This window comes from Anoplopoma fimbria, chromosome 13 (genome assembly GCF_027596085.1).
Source record: "Anoplopoma fimbria isolate UVic2021 breed Golden Eagle Sablefish chromosome 13, Afim_UVic_2022, whole genome shotgun sequence".
NCBI lineage: Eukaryota > Metazoa > Chordata > Actinopteri > Perciformes > Anoplopomatidae > Anoplopoma > Anoplopoma fimbria.
In genome coordinates, this window is record NC_072461.1 from 24,408,632 (window position 1) to 24,431,845 (window position 23,214).

Below are 23,214 nucleotides of genomic sequence, written 5' to 3' on the forward strand. Positions count from 1 at the left end.
CAAAATGAACATAAAGAAGCACAATGACCTAAAAGAGATGCAAAATTACCACAATGAGCCATAAAAACAAAGACATTATAGGGATGCAAAATGGCTATAAAGAGATATGAAATGACCACAAAGATGCATAATGATCACAGAGGAATGCAAAATGACCACAAAGATGCATAATGATCACAGAGGGATTCAAAATGTCCACAAAGATGCATAATGATCACAGAGGGATTCAAAATGTCCACAGAGACTCAAATGCCTACAAAGAGACACATCATGACCTCAAAGAGATGCAAAATGACAACAAAGAGTCATGAAAATAAAGCCATTACAACAGGATTCAAAATGGCTATAATGAGATACAAAATGACCATAAAGATGCAAAATGACTACAAAGAGACTCAAAACAAACAAAGACATCAAAATGACCACGAGAAGATGACAAATAACTAAAAAAATTGCACACAATGATTGCTGTAGGTTTTTCTTTTAGTCTAAGTATTTTGCTCGTATGTAGGGGGGGGTTGGGGGGCCACTTAAATCGGTGCTCAGGGGCCCATTGTTTCTGAATCCATTCATGCCATTAATGTTTGAAGCCTTAGAAGCCCTTAAAGTTTACCTACAGCTCTTTGTTTATTCAAAAAAGCTCGAGAACCCATGAAGCGTCTCTCCACTGGAGCAACTCTTACAAAGTTGGACTCCTCACATCTCGTCTTGGAAACACACAAAAAAAACAAGTCAACTCTTTTCTCCCCTGCACACCTTTCTCTCCTCGTCCTCCTGGAGAGTAGACCTCATTAATCCAGAGCTCTGTTTGCTATCAGACAAAACACACACGGAGGGGAAACATGCTGAAAACGCAGCAGCTGTGCTCGTCGGCTTATCTGTTACTCTACGTCATTGTGTGACTGGCTGATCTACAGAAAACTGTTACACAATAACTCCAATCTTTCCCCAGTTGTTTCAACTATTTAGTGGCGTTGTTAGAGTCAAACAGTGCATCGCTGTGAGAACTGTTGTTCTTGGTCCGTTTCACGTCATTGTACTTGTGTAATTGTTTGATAAGAGCAGTGGTTTGGACGTGGGTCAAGTTGGATTTAAACTGGTTCGGGCTGGACTGCAGCATGTTTCATGCGAGATAGAGCAAAGCTAATTATGATGGTTAGTTTATTATGCTAAGTGACCAAATATGTAAGGCCATTAACATGCAGTTCTCCCCTGAAATAGCTTTAAAGATGTATTATTTTTCACTGTCTGGCTGTTATTCAAACCAGACTCCATGTTTTTTAATGCTACACAATTATACAAAATGAAAATAGTTGAAATGACTTGTCATTTTCCCCCTTGAATGTGAGATACATCTTTTTGGGGAGTTGTAATATTTCTGAACTTCGGACAGCTGTTTCCCCTTTCTTCCAGTCTTTACGCTACAGATATGAGATTATTTATCCTCTCATCTAACTCTCAGACAGAAAGCAAAAAGGCATATTTCCCAAAATGTCAAACTATTCCTGTAAAGGGTTGAGTTTACATAACGTATACTAAAATATGATTTTTGAATTAATAGAAATGTTATAAATCGAAAAGGCAGGACTGATTTAATACGAGGCAATATTGGATTAACAGGATATTTATCAATAGTGTGATAAAGGACATTCATTTGTCAGGTATTTACTTGCATATTTTACTTTATTTTAACCATAAATCTCAACTGAATTTGCTGAAAATGTATCCTATAATGGTGGATATTAAGATTTCACCATCCTGTAATTTATATAATGTTCTTACGATGTATAATGTCTGCTGTTGTTGGAGTAAATAGAAGGATAACCCTCTTTCTTTTTTTTATCACAAAAGGCCTCTCACACACACACACACACACACACACACACACACACACACACACACACACACACACACACACACACACACACACACACACACACACTCAGAGGAAAAGGTAGTTTCTTTCAGCTGCAAACAAGCAGTCAGTTTTGATAATAGAGCACTGTTCAGTTTGAGAAACCAGAGATCACTAATCGGACAAGACACCCATTCATCTAATGACCTCTGACCTGTTTTGCCAGTCACAGGTGGCCGTGACACTGGGATACTGTTACTGCACCTTTTGTCCGCCTGGAACAGCATTAATTCCAGTGTTTGTTGACGGCACTTTAGAGAGTAAACGGTTGTGTGCGTGTGTGTGTGTTTGTTCTGTGTGTGTGTGTGTGTGTGTGTGTGTGTGTGTGTGTGTGTGTGTGAGGAAATAAAAGCAGATGCAGAGAAGTAGGACGTTTAGGTTAAGCATGACAGTTTTCTTTTATTGGTAAACCACAATGTTTTCTGATTCGAGACCCACTTGTTTTTTCCCATTGTGGTTTTAAAGCTAAGTGTGAAACCGTTTTTTTACTTTCTGACTTATTTATACACCGCAGGTAAACATCTCCATGGAAATAGATAAAAAAAATAAAAGTAAAAACGTTTTAAAGGACATTTTATCCAAGATTTTTTTTCGCTATAAGTATGATGTTTACAGTTTGTCATGTTTAATGAGATCTTAAAAGACTTTACATGTTTTTAATGTATAAGCCTAATCACATACACTGCTCACCATTTTGCAAACCATACTATGGTGCTTTTAGAGATGTTATCGTACTTTTCACCAAACAATTTTTTATAAAATCTGAAATTGGCTTCCATTGAGTTTTTTGCATGGTATAAAAATGAATCGGCAGATTCTTGTAACTTGCTTGTTTTGTTGAATCTGTTTGCAATGAACATCAAGTTTGCATTTATTTTTAGTTGTGAGGTAATACAAAGTTCCTCCATATGAATCTACACTTATAACACTGAGGACAGTAAATTCATACAATGAATGCAGAAAGACAGATCACGTTGCATGTGTGAGTCTGATCATCGTCTTATTGCACAGAAAAGAAATAGAAGTCAATGGCTGCATGGAACAGTTGAGAAAAAAAATCTCAAATTGTGGCACCTAAATTTGAAAAATTGTCTGCATAATTATTTTTATATTAAAAAGGAATTTTTAAGTAAGTTATTTTATAGGTACTTAAACATTCCCACAACCAGCGGTGGTAACTAAGTACATTTACTCAAGTACAGTGCTTAAGTAGAAGTTCAAGGTATTTGTACTTTACTTGAGTATGTCCATGTTATGCAACATTATACTTCTACTCCATTATATCTCAGTGAGGAATATTGTACTTTTTACTCCACTACATTTATCTGACAGCTTTAGTTACTTTACAGATCACAGTCTTCATCCCCTTCCTGTCCAGTGAAAACCACGTTTCTCCAGATGTGTTGATGGTGAATGTTTTGTGAACTGACGGATGAAGTGTTCCTTCATGTGTTGAGAAAACTCTCCTCCCTGTTAAGCTGCATCAACTTTTTAAAAAGCCTCCTGGATCAGAAGAAAAATGCATCGTCACAAAGCTGAAAACAAACATGATACAAACATGATGATCTTATAGAATATAATGCATTTCTGTAGATTAAACTACCCAACAGCATATAAAGGAGTTAAAAACATATACAGCAGTCAAATGCAACAAACGCATGAATGCATCAGTGATCCAGAAACATCATATAGAATATTAAAACACATTTTTCTGCACAATGAGTACTTTTACTTTTAATACTTTAAGTACATTTTACTGATAACACTAGGGCTGCGATTCATTATATAAGACAGAGATCAGATTTGGTTGGACAAACAGTGATTACTTTAAGGTACAAAAGAAAAAAAGAGAGCAAACATTCTTCCTGCAAGAATTGAGCCAGAGTTGTCAGAGTTGTCAGAGTTTCTGGCGACGTAGCGTGGAAGGAACGTAAAAATTGGCCTGCAAAAATCCCCTCCGACAAGTTTATCCTTAATTATCTGCAGGTAGCATCTTCATCATCATTCTGAGTTATTACTCAAAGCTGGAAATCTGTTTCTGGTTACAGCTCCTCATCCTTGGCGGAGTATTAAAATCAGGCTTACTCCATTTAGAAACAGACGGCTGGTTTCTGTTATCATTTAGAAGTCATATAAGCAGAATAATCCTCTCCAACTATGTGGTTATAAAAAACTTTGGCTTGAGGCCGAGACAAACCTCTTGGCCTTCGAAATGTTTGATGAGCAGGTCATGCATTCAGCAGTCTGCCTTTTTTGTTCATATGTGAAAAAAAACGAAATAGATTTTCACATATGGCACAGGCACATCAACGTATCCTCATATAATGTTTTGAATTATTTCTCATGAAAAGTTACTGCTAGTTTTTCGTGTATTTTCCTCCAAGCGTCCAGCAACGCGTGTCAATTTCTGCTCATTACATGCAGACAGTCTTTTCAAAATAAATGTGTCCTTGGGCAAGACACTTAACCCCAAGTTGCTCCTGAAGGCTTGCCATCGGTGTGGACTGGATGTTGCATGAATGTTAGTTAGAGTCTGATGGTGGCACCTTGCATGGTAGCCTGTCATCAGTGTGTGAATGGGTGAATGATATGTAATATACTACTGACTGTAAGTCGCTTTGGATAAAAGCGTCTGCTAAATGACTGTAATGTAATGTAATGTAAACTTCCGCCTTCACAGGAAACATTTAAGTTAGGGTTTAGGAAAAGATTATAAAATACTTAGTTAAGTTTAGACAACAAAAGTACTTGGTTAATTTTAGGAAAATATCGTGAATTACTTGGTTAGGTCAAGGAAAAGATCTTGATATACTTAATTAGGTTGAGGCAACAAAAGTACTTAGTGAGGTTTAGGAAACGGTCCTGAAATACTTAGGAATAGATTGTGAAATACTTGGTTATGTTTACGCAACTAAAGTACTTAGTAAGATTGAGGAAAATATTGTGAAATACTTTGTTAGGTTTAAGCAACTAAAGTACTTAGTAAGATTGAGGAAAATATTGTGAAATACTTTGTTAGTTTTAAGAAAAGATCATGATATACTTGATTGGGTTCAAGCAACAAAAGTACTGAATTATGTTTTGGAGAAGATGGTCGTTTGGGTTAAAATAACCACAGAAGTGCCGTCACTGAAGTATGCAAGTTACGTATCAAATAAATCAAACTTGAAATCTTGTTTCACATCTGGCACCAGCAGTGGTCTCATGACTGAAAGGTCGCTGGTTGTTGGTCCCATCCACCTCCCAACCCGCCCGCTCTGTGTGATTTTGCCGTCTTTATACTTCCTTGCTCATAATTACGTGGATCACATACTAAATACTTTTGTGGGATATCTAGGGATTACGGCGCATTATGTATCGTAGGTATAGCTGCGAATGCTTGATGAGAACAGCCTGATCAGTTAACCTGCAAACCAGGTAACGTTATAAAGACACTATAAAGACACTTATATTTAATATTTAAACTGACGAATGATCATCTACAAGTCTTTTGAGTCTTCATCTGAAGGAGTCATGAGTCTTTAACTTCCAAGTCGAGTCTCATGCATTCATTTCCTGTCAAGTCAATTTGCAAGTCATCCAAACAGGGACTCAAGTCGAGTCCACATCTGTTCGAACTAACTTACAAGATACATCAGGTAGTGGAAATACTTTGTACTAAAGTTTAATTGTTGTTTTTGATCATGTGTTGAACCAGCATTTTCCTTTAACTGACACTGACTCTTGTGTTAAAAAAGTTTACCAATAAAGGAGATGTTACATGCAGGTAAAAAGCACTTCTAGAATAACTTTCACGTTTCTCAACAGCTGTGTTTTGTTCCCAGTGATTCCATAACTAGTTCACTGGGCCCAGTTTTGTCTCTGTGCTGAAGAAAAGCCTGGAAAGTCAGAGTATCTGCCAAAACCAAGAGCGTGAAACTCCCAAAGCAACTCCCCAACGCCTCGTTAAATCTTCACGATGACTGCAGTGGGTTTAAATGCCACTCGCTGTCGGGTCACATGACTGTGTGCTTGGCTGTGGAGTAAACTGGGTGGTTCATTTAAGTGAATGAATAGATGGACTGTTTGCTTTTGAGTTTTTTTTATGGAGAGTCTAAGAGTGGACATGTGGTGGGCGGTTACAAGTTACATTTATTCTCTTTGTATAGTTGTGTTAAAATGTTATGTAGGTTCACAAAAGAAACCCAGAAAAACACCAGACGAAACATGTGGACACAAATACACACACCACACACACACACACACACACACACACACACACACACACACACACACACACACACACACACACACACACACACACACACACACATGAAAACAATAACAAACAACACACTGTCTTGTGTGTGTGTGTGTGTGTGTGTGTGTGTGTGTGTGTGTGTGTGTGTGTGTGTGTGTGTGTGTGTGTGTGTGTGTGTGTGTGTGTGTGTGTGTGTGTGTTTTCCAGAGCCTTTGGCATTACTGTTAAAACACACACATTCTTCAACAAACACATGTGGCTGATATTTATAGTTCCAGTGCTGACGTCACTGTGGCAACCAATGCTCAAAAAGCCACCTCTTCCTGTATGGAAATCCTCAACACACACACACACACACACACACACACACACACACACACACACACACACACACACAAACACACACAAACACATGCATTGACGCATACACCTTTCCCCACACAATTTGCATTTCATTAAATTATTTTCTCTGGGGAATTTTTCTAATTTTAAAAGATCCTCTTAACGATATGGCAAGATGTTTTTCATGTAATGACATCACTTTCTAATTGTTGCGACATACCAAAGTACTCGGTTTTGAACTTTACTAAAGTACTGTACTTAAGTAAAAGTAGAAATACGATGGTCTGAAAATACCACATTACAAGTAAATGTCCTGTATTCAAAATTGTTGCTTAAGTAAAAGTACAGATGTTGCTTATTATCAGTAAAATGTACTTAAAGTATCAAAAGTAAAAGTATTCATGATGAAGAATGGCTCCTTTCAAAGTTTTGTATTATTATTGAATATTATATTATTTTGGTTTTATCACAAAGGAAAACATTTAAGATTGTTTTAATGTTGTAGTTCATCAACATGTTGATTTTTGATACTTTGTGTACTTGGTAGATTAATGCTGCATCATATCAAATTGGCATATTTGTGTTTTCATTTAAACAGTTACTACAAAAGTTATCAAAGAAATGTAATGGAGTAAAAAGTAAAATACTTCCCTCTGGAATGTAGTGGAGTAGAAGTATAAAGTAGCAGAAAACGGAAATACTGTGTATGTCAAAATTGTAACATACAGTATCGTAAAGGTACTTACTTACGCTTCATCACTGTGTACAATAGTAGGAGTAAGAGGAGCAGTTTCAAGGGTAGATCTTGTATATTTTGACCTGGAAGTAAATTAAGAGTCAGGGTGGAACTACATTTTTATATATTTTATTTCCTTTTCTTTGAATGTGTTTAATTAATTTTTTTTGTAGTATTGATTTTTTAGGTTTTTGCATTCATTTTGACTACTTCACATACTGTTGGGTAGTTTGATCCGTTAAAATTCATCATATTGAATGAGGTATTCTATGTAAAATCTTAAATTCTCTCTGTAAAAAAAGTGCAATATTTCCCCCCTGAAATGAAGCAGAGCAGAAGTATAAAGCAGCAGGAAATAGTAATACTTTCAAGTAAAATACAAGTGTGTCAAAAGTGCACTTAAGTACAGGACTTGAGTTAATGTATTTTCAACCACTGGGTGCAATTTAGTTTGCAACCCCAGGAGAGGAACCAGGTTTGGAGCCGTTAACTGGATTCAGACTTTGGGTTTCGGGCGCACCCATAGGTGACCACTGATGATGGCCGTCAGTGCTGTAAGAGTGAAGCCACTAAAATAACAGCGGTGTACCAGCAGCTATTTCTTCGGCTGAGACGGACCGCAGGACAACTCCTGCTGTCAGAAGGAGCACTTAGCTGAAGTGAGTGGACGTCTGGATCCTCCTCCCTCTGAGTCAGTGTGCTCAGGAAAAACATTAAGGGCTGATGCAAACCTACTGTAATATATTTAGGATGGAAAAGGGGAAGTGAAGGCAGATAAATACTCATGTAGTGAAATTAACATAAAAAGACACAAATCTTAAAGTATTTCCTTCCTCTTTTCTTCATGTGTTTTTTTTTAATTTATTTTGCTGTTTGTTCAGCATCTTAGTTTTATTCACTTATGTGTTGTATGAAACACAAATTCTTTGAGTGCTTGCTTCAGTGTCAAATTAAGATGTTTTTTATGTTTAGTTGAATGAAATGCGTAAAAACTCAACATCAGCATTTTATTTTTCTTCATTTTTTGAATATTTTCTTTGAGGCCAGTTGACATAAACATAAGAGCAGTCTATTTTTTTAAATTTTTCTTACAATAACAACTTTGAAGCAGCACAAAGGGAAGTGCAATTAAAATGAATTAATCAAAAAGCAAGACTCATGTTAGGAATGGAGCGTGTTTGCTTGTTGACACACAGCAGACTAAAGTAAACTAGACTGGAGGATGGGATTCAAACCCACGCATGCAGAGCACAAGGGATTAGCCTAAGCGTTTGAAATGGTTTTCTGAAGATTATTTCACGGTGGATTTTAAAAAAATAAATGTCTCCTTTCTTTGGATGTTCACACCCTCTCTGCTCCTCTCAAACACTTTTCCAGTCAGGGAATAAAATGTATTTTTAAAAGGAACCTCCAACCTGCTTTGACCTTAGTTTTAAAAAAAAAGCCATAGGACTGCGGAATGATTACCTCATAGGGCACATTACGGAAAATGCCCTAATGGCAGCTGGCGGGCATTAAGTCATTCTCACTTTAACAGCAGAGACGATTAAACTGTACAGTTTCCAGAGAAAGCTGATGTTTGACGTGAGCAGTGGGGTGTGTGTGTGTGTGTGTGTGTGTGTGTGTGTGTGTGTGTGTTTATTTCCTGGTGATGAAGATATTTGGAGACTCAGCCACAATGTAACAGCTTTCTTTTCTTCACTGATAGGTATGATGGATAGATAGCAGGAGGAAGAGGAAGAGAAGATGTCGTTCTTTGGGGTGGACTGTGTCAGGAAGAAAGAGAGAGGTAAGCTTTACTCATCATTAACTTCCACATTTAATTTACCCTTGGAGACAGCAGTTGGCAAAACATGTCCCGCTACAATTAAAACGTCCGTTCTGCGGCTGTTCTGGAGCTTTCTATCGTATTATATGAACTTCCAGTTGTCATTACAATGCTTAAAGTTCAGATGTTATTGGATTTTAATGATTTATTCAGGTTATTATTTAAGTTTTGAATAAAGTACTCAAGTCAATATCAACTGGGCAACTCCATCTGCTGAGGAAGGTCATGTGATATGATCAAAAGCTCAGGGACATCATCGCAAATGTTGTTTTTATTTAACTTTTGTTTAACTAGGAAGACTCTCTCAAAAATAATCAAAAAAAAAACATGACAAGGGGCTGCGTTATTAGCTAAATGCTAATCTAGCATGCTCACAATGACAATGCTAACCCGTTAGCTGCTTGTCACACATTGTCAACACTTTTCACACATTTTTATTATTCCAAATAAATCACTTTTTTTTTTTTTTTTTTTTTTTCTTTTTAAAGGATGGAAAATTAAGAGCACTTTACAAAGTCAAACGTACTTTCGATGAGACACTTTAAATAATCATGTTACATATGGGCAGACTTTTCTGTTGGTACACTAAGCCCTACTACATGGGGTCAGGTCCATATTATACATCCTTAAACTCACTTGTAAATGAATGTAAATGAATAACAATAATTTCTTTTCTGTCTTTCCATATCAGAGCTGGAGAGGAAACTCCGCGCCAACGACCGCGAGTACAACCTCTCCTTTATATACGCAGTAAGTTGTTTGTGACTCTCGCTCTCACACAATTCATCAACGTGAGCTTCTGTTGTGTCCTCTTCTGAACTTCTACAAAATGAGAAACAGGATGTACAGAGGATGAAGCCCACTCAATTTAAGGACAAAACAGTTTTCTAGCAGATAACAGGCAGTGCAAATATTTAGAAGAGAAACTCTCATGTGGGGTGTGTCTGGCTGCTTGAGTGTCTGGCTGTTATCAGCAGACTGGACGTCAGCCAGTGACTAAGAGGTGAGGTGTCTTCTGGGTAAACTCATTCTCCTCAGTTTGTTCTCTGTGATGCTGCAGTCGAGGTCAGAACTCTGTAGAACTGTAAGGCTTAAAAGATACATGAATGCATGGATTACTAATGAAGTGTTTAAGAGGTGTCACTTTTAATCTGCATGGAGATAAAATAAGATAAGATAAGATAAAATAATCCTTTATTAGTCCCGCAGCGGGGAAATTTGCAGGATTACAGCAGCAGAGAGGATAGTGCGAGTGTGACATAAGTGACATAGTAAAAAACAAGATCAAAAAAAATATATATATTGTAAATAAGTAATAACATAGTAAATAATATTAAATAAGTAAAAAAAGTTAAAAATCCACAATAACTAAAATATTATATATACAGACAGGATGATTTTATTTAGAAAGGATGAATAAATAAAGTAAATAAAAAGTATGTTAAAAAGTACAAAAATAAAAAAAAAGATATCATGCAATGTAAAAAAAGAAAAAGGAAGGAAGATATTGAAATGATAAATAGATATTCTGAAATGGGAATTGATAATAAAGATAACAAACTTCAACTTCAAAACAGTCGTAAGACAATTCAAAATATGAATCAGAAAAAGAGAAAAAACAATAGCAATTGTCATACATTGCAGAGCTGACAGATCAAGAAATTAAAATTGTTAAACAATGAAACAAGGGAAAAAAATAGTGCATAGAAATATATAAACACAGCAAAATAAATATTTACTGTTCATTTTAGTATATAAAGATATGCATAAAGGTACACAAACTGTAGGCACTTTTAAAGACACAGAATATGGAACTGAAAAACCAGAAAAGAAAAATGAAAGTGGAAAACGGCAATGGAAACACATTTAAAATGAGTGCCTTATTTTTCCTAATGGTCTTATTATTCCAATTCTCTAATTCAATCGGTTAAAATCATTCTGCATACATCTCCGCGGGGATAAACCTAGTGGAAAATACCAATATGGTTGTAAACACACTTCCCCCTCTTTGTAAATTGAAACATTTATAGTCGGAACAAAATCTGTGGGCGGTGTTGTTGTTAGTAAAGAGATCGAGTGATAAACTGAGACGGCTGTTGAGGAGCTCAACGCCTCTTGATAACATCCACCTGGTACCGAGCGAATGTTTCCCCGCAGATTAGACTCTCATGCAGTCGAACATCTTTCATTCTCAAATAAACTATTACATTTTGAATTTTCCGAGGAGCCCTAATCTGCTCTCTGGTGTCTGTTTTGGTCTCAAAATAACCTCAAAAGAAATGTTTTAAGCTTTAATATACCCCCGAGAATTGTTTCCTGGAAATGCACTTCAAAGACATTCACTGCACTATTTCAGGCTTTTACTCACATACAAGATGCCAGATAATCATATAATCACCACAACATGTGTATAAAGTAGAAACAAAGTACTTTAGCTGCTGACTAATATCAGTGAGGTTAGACTAAAGATAAGTAACCTTTCTCAGTGTAACTCAATAACAAAAGTTTGTTTAATCACATATAACACATTTGTATCGTTATTGACGCCTTTTCAACTTTAATTTAGCTTTTCTTTGAAACCTAACACACTAGAACCAATATTTAGTTTGTTTTCTGAGATTTGGCACCATCAAACAGCATCAGATAAGTGTTAATATTTAAAAAACTTGTTTCCGTGTCAACTATGCCAGCTAAATAAATGCTTTTTAAACTTTAATGAGGTGGCGGTAGCTCATTCAATGTTGTTGTGAGTCCATCTGTGTGTCTGTTAACACCCTGACAGGACATTTTCGGGCCTTTTGAATATCCAAAGGACGACAAGCAAAAGCAAATATTTGTTCAAGACATGAATGTGATTCCCCCCCCCATTATTCTGTCTTATCATCCCGGATGCATAGAGCCATATTTCCATAATGAAGGTTTTATGGAGTCGCATATACACTGTCCACAGAATGACACGCTGCACACACTGACCTGACATGATGAGTTACAGTATGTGTATTTGTTCCACCAGTCTGTTTTATTTACTTATTGCTATCTAAAAGGACTTATCTAGAATTCTTTTATCTTAAAAAACTTTTTGACCACATTCAGCTTCAAAAAAATGTATTTCCTGTTTTGATGGTCTTTGACTGCAGTTTCTCACGGACAAAATGTTTTCAGCACACTAACCACAAAAAACAGATGCTTATTTAAGATCCTTCCACTTCACATGAGAACCAATAAGTGCCTTTGAGTTTCTCACTGAAACATACCCCTTAAATTATCCTAAAAAGGGTCCATAAGTATATTTTCTAAACTTTACTCTCCCTCGTTTTTAACCTCTTCCAGACGAACGCCATCAAGACCTCCAAGTACAACCCCTTCACCTTCCTACCTCTTAACCTGTTTGAGCAGTTCCAGAGGATCGCTAACGCCTACTTCCTGTTTCTGCTGGTGCTCCAGGTGAGGGAAACAAACGCACAAACATTGCATGAAACATATGTAAAATGTTTTGAAATGCAAATAATTCTTCTTCTTGTTTGCCCTGCTAATGTTCTGTTAGCTTCATGCCCAGTTAACTAATGGTAGCTTTGTTCCGGTAATGTTAGCTGCTTACTTTAAGACTTTAAGATCTTTTACTTTACAATACTCCAGTGTAAAAATACTATATTACAAGTAGAGTGCATTCAAAAATGCTTTTGAGTAAAAGCACAAAAGTATTATCGTCAAAATATACTTAAAGTACCAAATGTAAAGGTACTTATTATGCAGAATGTAAAAAAATACAAATTTCCATGCAATTAAAACCACACAAAAAACTAAAATATTCCCAACATAAAACTGTCGCTGGCCGCTGACGGTCTGTGTCGTAAGATTCACAATCTACAGCAATCGACTGCTATTCTTCGCAGTGAAGCTTAGTGTTAAACCAAACAGGATGTGCATGAATCAAGTGCAGTGAAATTAAGGAAGTGTGATATCCAGGACAGGAAATTGCCTCATCGTGTGCAGAACGGTCATGTTGCAAGTCAAGGAGGACCCTGAACACAACAGCAGTTTAAAGTCAATGATAAGCAGCTGTTTCATATATTTATTTATTTATATATGCTACTTTTTATGCATCAGAATCAATCTGGTGTCTTTATTGCACATTTAATAACAGGAAACAACGTTATACTGTTCTTGGATTCACATCAAAAACTAATCAGCTCCTCCTTGTCACATGTTCACCCACATTTCATTGAAATCTGGAAGCACGTTTTTGAGAAACAATCAAAGAAAGACAAAACAGGATGCGACCGTTCAAATCCTCTTTGGTAAATCTGCAAAATCGGTTTATAACATTTATATTTTGAGTTGAACCTCACTGTTAACCTTTTACCCTTTTTCAACATTTCTGATAATGTGTACATTTGGTTTTTGCACCATTTTTGCACATTACCGATATTGTTTTTGTTTATATTTTGTTTTATATGCACTCTAAATATTCACACGCTTCCCCCTTTGTATTGCAACTTCTGCAGAACAGTTCTGTTTGGGATTAATAACATATTATCTGATCTTACTTTACTTTATCTTATCTTAAAATCAAGAAAATCAAGATCAATCCAGAAATGTGTATACACAAATGTTGCTCAATATATTGATCAAAAAGTTCTGAAGCTAAACCCCCTGCAGCTTTCCTTGTAGACACAGGAATGTCTTTGAGGTTTAACGTTAATAAACAATGATCTTCATCCTCAAATCTAGTTTAAATTGTGCTCTTTTTGGTATCATGTATGTATTCAGTTTTAAAAACATGAGAACAATTTTTAATAGTACTTCATTTTCAGAATATATACGTCTTTCTTTAAATCCAAGTTTGCAATAATGCAAACGCTCCGACAAACATCTTTCTTTTTGTAACCTCTCTCTACCAACATCTTCCCTTTTGTAGTCACTTAAAATGAATTGAATCTCTTATACTTGTTATTCGTGCATCGCATTCATTGTTTGCTGTTCTACTTGAGTCTTCATTTCTTCATTTTTGTTTTGTCATTTAAATGTTTGTCTTTAATTGTTTCTCCTCATATGCTCTTTTGACTGAAGTCTCTTTACTTTTCTGTCTATCGTCCACACACCGTATGTTTTTTGTTTCACCTTTCACCAGCTATGAAAACAAAAAATGACGTTAAAGTTTAACTAAAGTGAATTAAAGACAGTTTTCTGTGTGTTTGTGTCCTTCAGGTGATTCCTCAGATCTCCTCTCTGTCCTGGTTCACCACCGTCGTACCTCTGGTCCTCGTGCTGACAGTCACCGCTGCCAAGGATGCCACCGACGATATCGTAAGCAAACGTGTTTTTGTATTAGAGTAGCATTTCACCTTTAAAAAAATTCCACCATTTTGATTTTGAGGAACTAGAACAGTAATCAAATACCTGCTAAATAAACATACTGTTGGAGAAGAATCATGGTATACATTAACTTGATTTTTATTCACTTCCCTGTTCCCAAAGCATGTGAAAGCAGATTTCACTGCAGACTTAACAACCATCAACAATCATTATCTAAAAAAATGACAGCGTTGGTAGTTTACTTTGGTTGAAATTGTGGTTCCCAAAATTCTCCTTTGTCACTGTAAAGATTTTATATTTACTATGTAGAAACTGAGCGCATGTCTCTTAATTCTGGAAAATCTTCTTCTCAGTTTGGGAACCACTGGCTTAAAACATTATCTGTTATTGTTTTCCCAACAAGTGACCTCCTCAGGTCATGCGAACAAAGACTGTCCTCTTACAGCAGCAAAGGTGGAGGTAGTGTGGATGGATGTGAGGATGAATGGTTGCGCTAACAACGCTTGTGGCTTTCAGACGGAAGACTTTGGTTTCTTTTCTGTCTCTTAACAACCGTCAACACTGGTCTCTTTTAACCATTAACTTAAGGTGATCTTTCCATAACCTTGACCAAGTCATTTTAGCTTCCAAGGCTTTAACAGACCCAAAACATAAAGGGAAACCACTTAAAAAGTAATATTTTTGAACGCCCAGGTAATTAATACGACTTATTTTGTCATTTACAGAAGATGTGAAGACACAGTGGCTAAATAAAGCTAGACAGAGGCAGTGTGATTTTTTTTAAATATTCTTGTATGTTTTGCTAACTCGCACTACACGTTTTAATCTGCTTTTCTTCACGGCCAGAACCTTTGACATTTATGCTCAGATTGACTGACCTTGACGTGTCTCCTCACACCAAACATAAACAAGGAATAGTGTAGAATTTAGAATCACAGGAGTCTCAAGAATACGGTTTTCACCATATATATATATATATATATATATATATATATATATATATATATATATATATATATGAAGTACTACAAAAATAATTAAAACAGGACATTTGCACTGCTCATCCTGCAAGATAACAAGCCAGATCGCTCAGGCATTTAATCCGGTATTATGACCCCCGTCAAACTGACAGACGACAACCAATCCTGCAGAAAAATGTCGAAAATTTGTGCTAAAATCTTTTAAGTGTGTTTTCACAGCAGGTGATGTTGATACACACTCACTCCTCTGGTCTGAAGTGAATGACCTTTATGATATGTCTTTTTAACATGTTTCTTATCTCAAGTAGCTAAAAATCAACATTTGCTCCCTGACTGTGGGAAGAATGTCACATGTACAAAACACTTCACCCTCCTCTTAAACCGTGGGACCTGAAAAAAAGATTTGTAATAATCTTGTGATGTTGCAATTCTCCTTTGGTGACAAAACAAAAATAATGATTTCACATGGGCGTTGAGACAGATGAAGAAATAACTGAAGTTCCCCTGATGACATCATAGCTGACCTACACTGCAGGCTCATCAGGAAGCAGATTTTTTTTTTTGGTAATGATTGACAAACTGTTTGACGTACCTCTAAAACAATGAAAGGAAAATGGCTTTTTCATTTCAGCCGTCAAGGGCAACCAAACAAATGTGTGTGCGTGAGATTGTGTGTATATGTGTGTTTGTGTGTGGCATCCAATAACATAATGCCAAACCACCAAGAGGTAATAAAAGTTGTCATAAGTTAAACATTAGCTGACTGAGGAGGACAAGAGTGCTTTTGTTTGGCAGAGGTGGCGATCCTGAACGCCTCCTCCCCCGTCACCGCCACCGCCGGTAACCATCTGTTCCTTTAGTGAAGCCACTAAGTTCAGGCTTTAGCTGATCTGCGCAGGTACACAAAAACCCCAGACCGACCGTGTGTCGAAAGGTGGATGATGACCTTGCAAAACAGATGCTGAAATAACTGATGTCAGTGTTGGGAAAGCTGCTGTGAAAGGACAGTTTTATAAGCTTCCTCCCACTGAACTGCAGGAATTTAGTAGATATATTCAAATGTTTTAGATAATACTAATTAGATTGCTTAATTTTAAGTCCATGGATGTTATATTTCTGCATTTAATCGGGATCAAGACTCATTTTATATTAGTTTCACAGTTAGACAACAATCATTTTCTGATTCAGTGGCTCACAAATTGGTTTTGGTTACTCCTAAAATAACTTTGAGATGATTAACAGAAGAGGAAGAGAGAAAAAAAACATTAGTACACATAGTTAAGCCTATTTTGTCAGACTTCCCTCAAATCTTTGCTTTTTTTCCTTGTAAATGGCTGAATGATTTTACCTTTTCAGAAAATCTTTTTTGAAAACATGTAAAAAGTAATAGAACAAGTCAATAATGGTGCTGAAACAAATCTGACGACAGGAAGGTTTGTTTTGTTTTATTTTAAAGGATCAAAAGCCCAAAAAGTTGGGAACCTATAATTGCCGTCATCATAAATTGGGATGGCGACAAATATTCTAAAAGGTGAAAACAGCAACTTGACCTGCCAGAAAGTAGAACAGGAAACCCAAACCAAAACCCATAGGACACTGGAATTTTCTTTTGAATTTCAACTTTCTTTTATTGTGTATTTTTAACATCCGTCACAGGAGAGAAAGAAGTATGAGGGCTTTCGTTCTGGCTAAAGCTTCTATTGCTCTTTATAATATTTGACCTGTGCAATTTTAGTAACTTTAAATACTTAATTGAGTAGTTACTATAAGGATTAAGCTGTAAACTTGTCTGTTAAAGTATGTAAACATTGCATCAGAAAACAGTGATGAAACACTTCCCAGAAAGTTGTGTTGTCGATTACAAAAAGGGGAAACCACCTGACTGTCTCTCACTCACAGATATAAATAATTTTCATAAATTAAAGCGATAGACGGCCTGGGACAAAGGAGCCGTCAGCGTGACAGTGTCATGATTGGTTAGAAGGGTTGTAGAGGTTTCAGTAATAGTCAAAGGTCGAATACAGTTGAATATCTCTCATGGGAGTTTCCTGTTTCATACTGTGACTCCAACATCACAACACCTCCAGTTCATTGTGACCTTTTATGATTCATAGTTTGATGATGTGTGTTTTTGTGTGTAATTTACAGAATCGCCACAGGAGCGACAATCAAGTCAACAACAGAAAAGTTCAAGTCCTTATTGACAGAAAGTAAGTTTGTTCATGTGAATCATGGGGAAATACACCTGTGTTCATATATTCAAAGTTTCAGGCAGCTACATCCTGGATTTTGGGCGGCACCATCAAAGTCCTTAATCTTTTCCGTGCAGTTTGGTGTTCCTCAGGAAACCTTCCTGGATGCCCTTTAGCTTTAAAAGTGAAAATGTTTTGCTTGTCCCCAAGGGTGGATCATGCCCAATCATTTTCCATGTACAAATCAAAAATACCTCACATATTTAGAATAGTAGAACTTAGGTCAAACAGGATACAAAACAAGCGCTCCCCACCATCCTGCAGCTGCTTCCTGTTGGTGGCACACGAGGAATACACCGATGGGTCCAAATACAGGAATATACTCTAAAAATATACTAGAAAGGTCAAAGATATGGGTTTGTCCATAAACAGGAATATACTCTAAAAATATACTAGAAAGGTCAAAGATATGGGTTTGTCCATAAACAGAAATATTGAAAGTCATACAAACACCCCTTCAAGAAATGATTGAGTAGACACCAAAAAACGTATTCTACTTTTTTCCTTATTTATTAAAAATGTACCTTTATATCTCTAAAAGGTCTAATGGCTGGTGCAAACCATATATATTTAAATCTGGGGGAAAAAGCTGTACTAAATACTAATTTTTTTTTAATTAAAATGTATTTTATGTTTTGTTTTTTGGGCTTTTTGTTGCCTAAAACCAAATTTAGAGATATTGAATCAAAATAAAATCTGAATTAATCCTAAAGACTCAACCATGTGTAATTTCTTTCTGTTTTTTAATGGAAATTCTTTATTAGAAATAACCCCTTGAGATGTACCATCTCATTTTCAAGCACAATTAGACAAAACATTTAACAAAAAACTAAAATAACAACAAGATAATTAAAAAATACCAATTATGACAAAAAAAGAAATAAAAAAAGAAATAATAAGACATACAAAATCAGGAGGTCATACTCAAACAGAGCAATAAAATTGATCATCTTCAATAGATTATAGAAAAACAATAATGTCAGTGATAGCTTTTAGTAATAAATTAATAAAGCGTAATTATAGAGACGTCTATTTGTAACGTTTAAACCCGTCCTCAGATTGTTAAAATCCCCAAATATCTAGAAACAACACCGAAAAAATAACCTCAGTGTCCTCAATAATATCAATCAAGTATTGGCTTCTGTATAAACATAATACAAGGACAATATATATGATCAACATGTTATATTTAACATTATTGATGAGCTTAGACCTCTGTGGGTATAAGGTAAGATCGCAGCATTAACTAACTGTATATTTAGTGTATTATAGTTTAGTGTAGTTTAGTGTTTAGGGATCCACGGGAAGCAGCTGCAGGACGGGAGGAAGAGTCTGATTTCTTCCTGTTGACTTGATGCCTGCTTTTGTTAAATATGTAAGGAATGTTTGATTTGGTATGTGTTGGATCCGATGCACAAACATTGTTTGTTTTCTACAGATTTGGGTTCCATATTCATTATTAAAGTAACTTTTCCTTTCTTTTTTCTTTACAAATCTTTTTTTTTTCAATAAAAGAGGGTGAAAACTATTTAAGTTCTCACAATTGAATGAAGCAGATTCTTTTCCCAGCAAAGACTGTGAATGTGGATATTATTATCAGAAATGCATAATTTAATTAATTTGGAGGTATGAGAGGCCTGACGGAGGGTAAAATGTCATTGCACATGAGTTAAAACAAGGGTGGGGCAAGGGCTCAAACTAACAAATTTCTTATATTTGATAAGTGTATTTAATATTTTTACAATCACTCTACTTACCAATTATTTTTTAAGATGTAAAAATAAATGACAAATGATCATCACAAGCCCCATAGTGACTATTTACTTACTTATTTGGCTACCAACTTTACAAAATAACAACATTTCACAAGACAACGGCTGAAAAATATTTACAGAAATGAAATTTCCACTGAGAAGAAAGAACAATCCGCTGAAACATAATGAGTGCAAAGGTTCATTTTTATATTTATTTTAGATATATAAAGATTTAGATTGATAAATATGTTATCTTGATAAAGGACAAAGTAGGCAAATTATTAAAATGCTCATTATTCTTTCATTACATTACAAACACTAACAAACTAGAGAGGGTTGAACGTAAACATGAGTTTAAAGTAGCGGCACAAACTGAGGCATGAAATGGAAAAACCCTGAAAAGCAAACATATTTGTGTTCCAGCCAAGTTTTAAAAAAACTATTATTGGCAGACAGATCCGCTGACAGATAATACAGGAAACTGGCAGGAACATGCAGAGAAGGAAAGGGAACTGATATTAGGACGACCTCGGTGTTCAGTGCTTATTCATGGCCAAAGTTTATTTCCTGACACTCCTCAAAGAAAAAGTTCAAACATTTAACTAACCGGCCTGTTTCCTGTCCTCAGACTGCGCAGCGAGAAATGGATGGACGTCCAGGTGGGAGACATCATCAAACTGGAAAACAACCAGTTTGTCACCGTGAGTAAATGCCTTTAGATTTTGCATTTTGTTTTTTCCTTTGTATTCTACTTGTCATCTTGATTTATTGTTCTATTATATAATGTGAGGTGAGTTTTTTTTTTAAAACATTTATTTATTTATTTTTACATTTTTTGTGTCATTGCAAAAATGTTTGCATGTTTAGTGTATGTGTGTGCAAAGAAAGCAAAGCATCATGAAGACCACTGAAGATTTAAATGTTGCCTCATTACATTTTTGGGGAATTTGCAATATTTAGTCTTTGGACAACATCTTCTTTTTCTCGCAAAGGAAATAGAATCCACAAAGCGCTCAGTAGAAGCAAATATGCAAACTGGTGTAAAGTTACAATTACTTCCTTCTTTGAGATAAACTTTATTAGATAAGGGATATTGTGTTATTAGTGCTGGAAATCGCTGCATTTTTACCGTCATGCATGCATGAAGCTGAAGTCTAAATATGTGGGACATTGTTCGAAATATACAGAAGTATGATGAATAAGAACACTAATGCTTTGTTTATCAGAAAGACAACCAAACAACAGATTTCAGTGATAAATCCCTCTGTGCTGTAATTACAGGCCGACCTCCTGCTGCTCTCCAGCAGTGAACCACTGAACCTGGTGTACATCGAGACGGCAGAGCTGGATGGGTTAGTCTATTCATTGTGTACCGACATGATGTGAACTTGTTTAACGTACAATTATACGCATCAACATGTAGTCAAATACACATTTACTCTCCTTTTTGTCCTCATTTATTTCTTCTTCGCTTCGTCGTCCTCATCTTTTACACTTTCTCTTCCTTCTTCTCTTGGTCTCCGTTGTATCACCCTCACTATTCTTTCTTTTTCTTATCGTCCTCCTCTCCTCCTCTTCCTCAGAGAGACTAACCTGAAGGTGAGACAGGCCCTGACCGTGACAGGAGACCTGGGAGAGGATATCGAAAAACTGGCCGACTTCAACGGTGAGATTACTACAGTACAACCAACTGCTGGTTTCTGAAAGTACAAGCATGCCCAGTATACACAAACACACAGTATCCCATTTCCTGATCATCTGTTTGCACTTATTTCCTGATTTCTCAACATCGCTCTGTTTTGAACCAACACAGAATGTTTAGAAGCCTGGATAGAAGTTTCCTGCTTTTTTCTGCAGGAAGAATGTGCAGGTTTCTGAAACCAGGATATAATGTTTACATGGACAACATACAACCAGGATACTCTCAACAAACTGCTTTTAATCAGAATACCAGTCATATAAACACACTCACTGATACAAAGATACTGATACAGTAAATATCTTTGACAGAGGCTATAGACCTCCTCTATTACCTGGAGAAGCTGCACAAACAGAAATAGTATTGTGTTTAGTTTTTTGCACACTGAAGCACAACAGCAAAAAGAGCACATAAACAAGAGAAATCATACCCAAAAAAGTATCACATACCCTGTGATATAACATACATATATATATCTATATATATATATATATATATATATATATATATTAAGTATCAACTGCCGAACCACCAGACTTCAAAACAGCTTCTTCTTAACTCATCCTCCACCCTCCATACATCATTCTTTTTCACTGTGGTTTGTTTTCTTTCCTAGGTAGCAAATTGGTTTTAAAACTAGTTTGGGGCAAGGGCTCAAAACTAACACATTTCTTATATTTGCAAGTGTATTTAATATTTTTACAATCACTCTACTTACCAATTATTTTTAAGATGTAAAAATAAATGACAAATGATCATCACAAGCCCCATAGTGACTATTTACTGACTTATTTGGCTACCAACTTTACAAAATAACAACATTTCACAAGACAACGGCTGAAAAATATTTACAGAAATGAAATTTCCACTGAGAAGAAAGAACAATCCGCTGAAACATAATGATTGCAAAGGTTCATTTTTATATATTTTTTTTATATATATAGAGATTTAGATTGATAAATATGTTATCTTGATAAAGGACAAAGTAGGCAAATTATTAAAATGCTCATTATTCTTTCTATATGTACAAATAAGTACATATTGTTAATATTCAACCACTACCCCTCATTTTCAGAAGTTTTCTATTGCAGCTGGTTATTATTATTATCTCATCTTATCATCATCACAACCATGCATATGATAAACGGTTTTGACAACAACAAACACCCTCACAAACACAAACGATTTTCACAAACAGAACCTTCTAATTTAATCAGAATGAATGCAATAGTCACACATGCACTATATGCACTATATGCTTTAATATCTCATTTCACCCTAAACCCAAACTCAACCCCGCCTCTCTCTCTCTCTCTCCCCCCCTTTAAGGTGAGGTACGCTGTGAACCCCCCAACAACCGCCTCGACCGCTTCACAGGAACGCTGACCTACGCCGGACAGAAATACTCTCTGGACAACGAGAAGATCCTGCTGAGAGGCTGCACCCTGAGGAACACCGAGTGGTGCTTCGGACTGGTGCTGTTTGGAGGTGAGGGAGGATTTCTCAATAGAGAGATACAAAGAACAAAACTTAACGCGTCTGATTTTAATCTTATTTCACATGAAGACAGTTTCAAATAGAGGAAGAGGATGGGTGATGAGGTAAAATGATGACTTTCTTGTTACTGTTCCTCTTTTTGGTTTCTTTGCAGGTCCGGAGACGAAGCTGATGCAGAACTGTGGGAAGAGCACGTTCAAGAGGACCAGCATAGACCGCCTGATGAACGTCCTAGTCCTCTGTGTGAGTCCTCAAAGGATTTGAGCGGGTTTTTTTATTTTATATTTCTAGTCAAGATAAGCCTATTCAATTTTTAATCTTTCTTATAAGGGGGTCCTGACCAAAATGGGAGCGTAAAAGTTTCACCACATAAAAACACAGATAACAGACTTAAAAGACAAAACGGCAAAAAGTAAAAAAAAAAAGAAGTAAATTAAGGGACGACAGATTTAAAAGAAACCATCAAACATCAATCAATAAATAGTAGTTTATCTTGCCATAAGCAAACCAAATACGCATGTTTTTTATTATTATTTTATTTCTATTTAAACTTTATTTAGCCAGGATAATCCCATTGAGATTATGAATCTCTTTTTACAAAGGGGTTTCTGGCCAAAATGGCAGCGTAAAAGTTTCACCACAGAAAAAACACAAA

The 23,214-nt window shown here is 36.0% G+C and overlaps 1 protein-coding gene across 1 annotated transcript in view; it reads left to right on the top strand.

The window, feature by feature from the left end:
• The window catches only part of LOC129100907 (probable phospholipid-transporting ATPase IM), a 48,556-nt gene that overhangs the window by 7,823 nt on the left and 17,519 nt on the right, over window positions 1–23,214 (top strand). Inside the window, exons 2-11 of the mRNA XM_054610447.1 lie at window positions 8,942–9,022; window positions 9,753–9,811; window positions 12,392–12,505; window positions 14,270–14,368; window positions 17,506–17,567; window positions 19,992–20,064; window positions 20,645–20,715; window positions 20,947–21,029; window positions 22,392–22,550; window positions 22,714–22,802. Of these exons, the coding sequence (XP_054466422.1) occupies window positions 8,980–9,022; window positions 9,753–9,811; window positions 12,392–12,505; window positions 14,270–14,368; window positions 17,506–17,567; window positions 19,992–20,064; window positions 20,645–20,715; window positions 20,947–21,029; window positions 22,392–22,550; window positions 22,714–22,802 (852 nt within the window). The 5' untranslated portion in view covers window positions 8,942–8,979. The remainder of the gene's footprint in view (window positions 1–8,941; window positions 9,023–9,752; window positions 9,812–12,391; window positions 12,506–14,269; window positions 14,369–17,505; window positions 17,568–19,991; window positions 20,065–20,644; window positions 20,716–20,946; window positions 21,030–22,391; window positions 22,551–22,713; window positions 22,803–23,214) is intronic.